This window comes from Xenopus laevis, chromosome 8L (assembly GCF_017654675.1).
Source record: "Xenopus laevis strain J_2021 chromosome 8L, Xenopus_laevis_v10.1, whole genome shotgun sequence".
In the NCBI taxonomy this organism is placed as follows: Eukaryota; Metazoa; Chordata; class Amphibia; order Anura; family Pipidae; genus Xenopus; species Xenopus laevis.
In genome coordinates, this window is record NC_054385.1 from 37,884,698 (window position 1) to 37,892,098 (window position 7,401).

The following is a 7,401-nucleotide window of genomic DNA, read 5'->3' on the forward strand; positions in this document are numbered from 1 at the left end:
CCCATGTGAGAATATCAGATAATGTTCCATGAAGATCTTGGACATTAAGGGGGTTACGAATTTTTCTCATATTTTGATTAAACAAACTCGGCCAAATGCCCATCCTAGTTTTTACCTTATTTATTAATAAAATATATAGAAAAATTCGGTTCGGGAAAAGCCTTGACACAATCGTGAAAAAAACTAAAATTGTAACAGTTTTTCAGATTTGACTCCCTATTCGCTTGATTTTTTTTCGAGTTATCACCTGAAAATCCCACATTTTTCAGATTATTGGATGAAACCCAGCGCACATCATAATATCTTTAAATTGTAAAAGGGACATCTCAACCCGTTGACTTATACATAACCTCGACAGGTTTGTGATGGCGGATTTTAATTCAGACTTTTTGCAGATTCTGGGTATAATAAATCGAGAAAAAAAATTTTGGCCAAAAAACATTGCCCAGAAAAAATGAGTTTGGTAAATAAGCCCAAAAAATATGTGCATTTCTGAATATTCAGAATAGCAAATAAATAATCACCTAAGACTAAGGGAACATGTGGTGGATCCTCTCTGGCATTTTTCTGGAGATGGAGAAATACCAGTGGTGGACTGATACTGCCTCCCATTATCCACGTTACCTGCACCTGTCACTAAGCACAAGAAAAACTCCCACATTAACATTTATGGGGTAAAGGCTGCTCAGTATATGCAATGAGAGGCTGGTTCAAGGAAACTGAACAGGAGACATTATCGGGAGGGCTTTGATCTTTCTGCACCTGAGACTAAAATGCAGGTGGAGGATACCCAACAGGAGACAGACCAAAGGTTTATGAACAGTGGTTTAGAGGGATATGAATATAAGATAAATTTTATGACCATTGCCTCTTACCTAACCTCATGTCTCAAGGGCTCTGCACCACAACAATCCCTGACAAATTTGGCTCGTTTTCCCAGGGATTAGTAAAATCAGTTTATATGGAAATTGGTCTGCAAAGTTGGATCATAATTCCCATGATTGCATTCGCTCAGTGCCCAAAATCTGTAAGGTTTACTAATTATATTTACGCAGTGCCCAAAGGCTGTAAACTCATATTATTGTATTCCCACAGTGACCAAAAGCTACAGCAGCTTTAAGCTTGTATATCTGTATTCACACCCTGTCCAAAAGCTACATCAGCAAATGAGGAGCTAAAGATTGGAGGCAATGGCTGCATACATTATGGGATACAGTACCTCAGAAACATTTATCTTGGCTCCATTTCAAACACTTTTTTTTGTCTCTTTTGTGAATCATTAGATCGAGCTTTCCAGTAAGGGTTTCCTCTTGCCAAACCCTGCTGTTCCTTTTACTGAAGGGATATTTGTTTTCTGCGCCTGGCAAACTAACTAAGGACAGGGTCAAAATATGTCTGACCCACCTCCAAACAAAACGGTTACACCTCAAATATGTCTTTAACCATTTGATTTGCATAAAGCTGAGATACAGGATTTAAAGGAGAGGAAAAGTCTGTTTGCCCTTGGGGGTGCTAAATGTTAGGCACCCCCAAGGGATTGTATTGACTTAGCTGAAACTCCGGGCCAGTGCTCCTATCGGCAGAGAGCTCTTCTTCCTGCTTCCTTCGCAAGGTTGTGCATGCGCAGTAGAACGAAAAGCCGAACTTTAACTAAAAAGTCGACTATTTCGTTCTACTGCGCATGCGGTTGCCCCGGGAAATTTGAAGAATGAAGAAGCAGGAAGAAGATCTCTCCGTGGTGCTCACTAGAAAACCCCCGGGATGGTGCAGTTTTCTGCCGACAGGAGCACCATGAAAATGCAAATTATTTAAAAACTATAAAAAAAATGAATCAATATTCACAACCAATTGAAACATTCTGTAAAATACTTAATGTTTACTTAAAGGTCAACTATCCCTTTAATAATATGAAGTAGCATTGATTGTATCTCTCCCCTCTACATTAAATTCTTTGGCTTGGCCTTCTTAAACCTTTTCTTATCATTAAAAACTCCATTAAATATGCATTTGATAAATGGGTCTATTTTAAATTGGTGCATTTTGAGCCCACGCTGGCACTGAAATGCTTAACGACACCTGGTCACACATTTTCAGATTTGTTTTTTTTTTAACTAAGTTCACAGAAAGTGTGAGAATACTTTTATATAGCCATATCAGGCCTTCTCACCTGGTCCATTTAAAAACTGGCAAGCGTTTCTGACTGTAGCAAAACGCACAGGCAGGGTGTAAGCAGAGGCATTTTCTGGGCAGCGGAAAAGAGGGAAGGCTCGGGCTGCACTTTGATTTTAATTGATGTCGATTTGTGGCATCAGTCCCACAAGAATGAACTTTTGTGATCTATTCATACAGAAGGCCCGTGCTGCTTTCTTAAAAGCTTTCTGTATTTCCCTCAACTCAAATGACCTCTGGAAGTACGCAGGGGCATATTTTTAAAGCTGTGTTGTAAAATGTATGAACAAACCAATAATAAGGTACAAAGTAAAGGAAAATAAATGGCATCTTTGTACTGCTGTCATCTGTTGTAGCTCTTACATGATCACTGCTACCCATAGTTTAAATAAAAGTGTGCCATTTTTTAAAAATGTGCGCCGCTTGTATCTATGGGGTGCTCCAAAGAGGAGAATAGAGGCCTGCAGCTACTTGCACAATGCCCCACGCGGCAGGCAAAGTACAAAAAAATTCGGTCCTTTTGCACTAAGCACACTGTGTTGAGCATTGTAAATCAGCCCTTATATATTACCCCATTATGTTACCCCCCCCAATCCAAACTGGAGTAGTTCATTGAAGGCAATGGAACAAGTTTAGGCAAAGAAGAATATTTGGCATGAAAAGCAAACCATTTAACGCTTCATAGGATTGCCACCTGTCTGGTTTTTGCACATGCTGTACAAATCAAATCTGCCGGGAATTTCAGGACTCTGCACCTGTACAGACAGGACACTTATTGACACAGCAGTCAGCCAATCATGGGCTGCCCCAGACATCACAAGCTTGTCCACTCAATGTCATCATCCTACCCTCAGCCGTCATCAGCTGCACCCCTGACATCACCCTCCCTCCAGTCACAAAGGTGGCAACCCAAAACATCCACATTTATCAGAGGTCACTTGCATTTATACTTCCAGTCCATGGCAGAATGATCATAGTCTGGGTGTAACTTGGTGTACTTTGGGTATAGCAGGACTAGGTCAAAATTATCTAGATTCATATACAGGGAGGTTGACATCTCTGTAAAAGCATGGGGGTTGGATGTAACACGGCATTATTGTGCCTATATTTGGTGCATATTTCACATATTTATAAATACTCCCCTTGCTGAATGTATATATTATTTAGGTTGTAAGCTCTTCCTACATTTTCTTCTGTAACACTTATTTTTTTTTAATTATTGGAAGACCCCTGTTATTGTAATTAATGTAAAGCACTGCGTAACTTGCTGGTGCTATATAAATGAATAAACTGTTATTCTAATCACCAGTAACGTAATTAGAGGGGGGCGGGCCCTGACGTGGGACGTGAAGCCGGGCCCCCTCTGTATGCTATTTTCTGCATGAATCCTGTGATGCGCAAGCTGCTGGGGGCCCTGAGGGGGTGCGGGCCCTGGCCCAATTGCACCCCCTGCTCCCCTGGTAGTTACGCCACTGCTAATCACTTATAAAACATATTCAGCAGCACTGTACATAACAGTACACTTGATATACAGACCAACAAATACAGTGGCGTGATGACGCTGCTCCCAAGAGCTTACAACCTAAAAGCCAGGAATAAGTGAGACACAAGGTTAGCTTGTATGTTGCTCTTTAGGAAAGTAAGTAAAGTATAGTAAAGTAAGTAAAGTTCAAGACTGTTAGTGAGGAGAAAAGGGTCCACAAGAAATTCTGATTCTGGTAGGTTGATGGGTTAAACTACATAAAGCCTTTTATATGAAGGGACAACTGCTTGGCAGTCAGTAGGACTTCCTATATCCATGATGGGTGAAGTCTAATTTAATCGTATTTCTATTGTCCCCCACTGTGACACATAACCCAGCCTACACCTAGCTGCATACCTTCCCCTTAATCCCTCTTACTATTCCAATGCCTAAAATATGGAGGGAGATCATCAGCAGCCATCAGCCATTTATTCCATCATATAGTGAAATGATGTCAGCTAATTAACATTACCTATAAATGTAGTGCAATTAATCTCACTGTACTGACTGTGAGCAAACTTGTAGCTGCTAATGCTATATCAGGAGTCTTTCTACTTCTGCTATTGTTGCCTGACCAGGCCTGGATCACTGTATTTAGTTCTAGTATATCAATCAAACGTAAAGGAGACCATAGAACTGAGTTGTAATGACCCTGTGAAGACAATCGTATGTAATGAATTCTACACATGTTGTATGAATATTCCTGTATTTTTATTTTCCACAGAATGAAAGCCATGAGTAAGAGCAAAGAATCAGTGTTAGGAGAGAATGACAGAAGCATCTTTAAATACCAGCCGCCTTCCCATATTGAAGAAGACCCATTGGATCTCACACTCGAAGAGCTTGTTCTTATGCCAATGGATCTGAACCTGGAATGCCACAGCCCGCCTCCAGATTATGACTCTGTTGTCAATTATTCAACCCCACCAGTTTAGGGAAACCAACTCTATTGTTCATTGCGTTTTCATTGTGGATCCAACCGGCATCCCCCCCCCAAGTCCAACCGCACATAGAAGATATTCAGACATTCCTTGACTGGTCAAATCCAAGACATGATCTGTTCCAAAGAAGAGAACATTTGCATGGGTCTTTCCTTGGTAAAGGATAATGGATAAAAGCACAATTAGTAAACTAAATTCCTATGGGGTTAATGAATAGCAAAGTATTATTTCATGTCAAGGCTTCTGGTTTTATAGTCAAAGTGAACTGCGGCGCTGAGGTTATGGATGATGGATTAAATGCAAATCACTAGCCTCAGGTATTTTTTCTGGGCACCTTCCTGAAAAACCGTGTTAGGGCTCCTAACCCCCCCCCCCCCAGGAGGATATAAGACATGCTTCAGCCAAGGTGGTAGTGTTCACCTCCACAGCTGCCATAGGATTAGGCATATAAAGGGAACAGGTTGAGTCACCAGAACGAACTTGAAATGGTCGAGGTTTTAGACTCCTGTTTCAGCCACATTAGCAATAACAGGTGCAACAGTCGCTCGACTTCTTCTAACCTTTAAGGGGTGGTTCACCTTTAAGTAATCTTTTAGTATGCTATAGAATGGCTTATTCTAAGCAACTTTTAAATTGGTCTTCATTATTTATTTGTTATAGTTTTTTAAATTATTTGCCTCCAACTTTCAAATGGGGGGTCACTGACCCCATCTAAAAACAAATGCTCTGTAAGGCTACATATTTATTGTTATTGCTACTTTTTAATTACTCCTCTTTCTATTCCGGCCTCTCCAATTCATGTCACCTATTCATATCAATGCATGGTTGCTAGGGTAATTTGGACTGTAGCAACCAGATGGCTGAAATTGCAAACTGGAGAGCTGTAGATTAAAAAGCTAAATAACTCAAAAAACACTAATAATAAAAAATGAAAATCAATTCCAAATTGTCTCAGAATATCCCCCTCTACAGTATACTAAAAGTTAATCTAAAGGTGAACAACCCCTTTAAGCAACCGAATGGTCAGCTGCATAAAAAGCAAAGGCAGATGCATGGCTATGGGTTATGAGACCTGGAGCAAACGTTGTGACTGTTATTACACTATATCTTTATGCACCAAATCAATGGCAGCCACAGTTAACCGACTGTTACACAAAGGTATCTTTTGCCACTAATAACCTCCCTTGCCCTTTATTAGCAGATGTACAAGCAGTTGAACAAATTATTTATGTAAATAAATCATTGCTTTACAAATTAGTAGGAACACAAACTAAAACTGCTCCATTTTACTAGCAGTAACTGTGCTTATATTGACCAAACATTGGCACTTCAACACTACAGCTTTCTGTGTAATGATTTTAGGGGAATGCGAAGCCAAGTGGAAAATTCCCACATAAAAAAAGGTGTTAGCTTGCAAAAAGCCTCATAAAAATTGCCCATGAAAGTTCTATAACATCATATTTATGACCTTTCAAAAATAATAGGGCAGCGTATGAGGGCAAAGGATGGGCACACGTGTTGTCAGTACTCTTAGGGTTAGGTTATCATCATTCTATATACTAAACAAAAATATAAGATTGTATCCAGAGCATAATTGTCACCTTACCCGTGGTCTCGAACCACCATATTTTATTATGGAAAGTGCCTTGTTACAATGAAACCATATCAAATAAGGGCCAAGAACCTATAAGTATGTGTATTTCCATGCAGTATAGTCCTCTGACAGTGCCTTTGTTTAATAAGAGATCATTCTCAGCTGTAGCATGTCCATTTTCTATACATTCCATAGGCTATGGAAATAACAATTATATCAGGTGTATTATAACCCATAGCAACCAAACAACAGGCTGCATTTACTGGTCGCCTGATTGGCTGCCATGGATTACTACATCTGGTGCAAACCTTGCACCTTTTTTTTTTTTTTACATTGCCCCTTATTATTTAAAGGGACTATCTTTAAAAAAGAAAAAAAAAAAATATATATATATATATATATAAACCATTGAAGCAATTAAATGCTGCCTGTGCCTTTCTGCTGTTAAAGGGATATTGTCACTATTCTTTAAAAAAAAAAAAAAAAAAAAAAAGAATGCCGTAAAGTATTACGATTTATATAGTTTTGTATTTCTACTAATATTTCTGTTGTTTCTAATTTAATTATCGATATTGTATCTGATGTATAAAGTGTATTTTGCCTGAAAAGTCTCTTCTTTACCTATTTTTATATATATATGGAATGTTTGGTAATGTCGAAAAGCAAGTCAATGTTTTAATGCTTGAGGGGCAAGCCCTGGAGTGTGGGTTTCCTTTGCCTGCGCTTGCATTGGGTGATTGGCAGTTCCGCTGAGAAATGTTACATATCCATAGCAATATGTAACAGAAATAACACAGACAGACAAGGGTTCCTTATACTGACAGTTAATAAGAATATCTGCCTTTGCAAAATGCTACAATATATACGAGACTTAGCAACCCCACTGTGTAACAGGGTATCAGGCATGGGCACATGACATCTACCGACCATCTTCAGAACCAGAAATACCCACTTATAGAGCCTGGAAGAGAATTGAGATATATATATATATATATATATATATATATATATATATATATATATATATATATATATATATATATATATATATATATATATATATATATATTTAAAGCATAAAAAACTCCGCACTCATGGGTCTTATGTTGCAAAGAAAAAACTTTTTAGTGTTTATTCAACGTTTCGGCTCCTAAACGCGAGCCGTCCTCAGGAAG

General features: G+C 38.8%; 1 protein-coding gene across 2 annotated transcripts in view; it reads left to right on the forward strand.

Annotated features, from left to right (window-relative positions):
- Positions 1-5,016, forward strand: part of kdrl.L (kinase insert domain receptor like L homeolog) — a 126,115-nt gene extending 121,099 nt beyond the window's left edge. For both annotated transcript variants that reach the window (XM_041572715.1, XM_018229801.2), the window contains one exon: positions 4,416-5,016. In XM_041572715.1, the coding sequence (XP_041428649.1) occupies positions 4,416-4,626 (211 nt within the window). In that variant the 3' untranslated portion in view covers positions 4,627-5,016. The remainder of the gene's footprint in view (positions 1-4,415) is intronic.
- Positions 5,017-7,401: the final 2,385 nt, after the last annotated feature.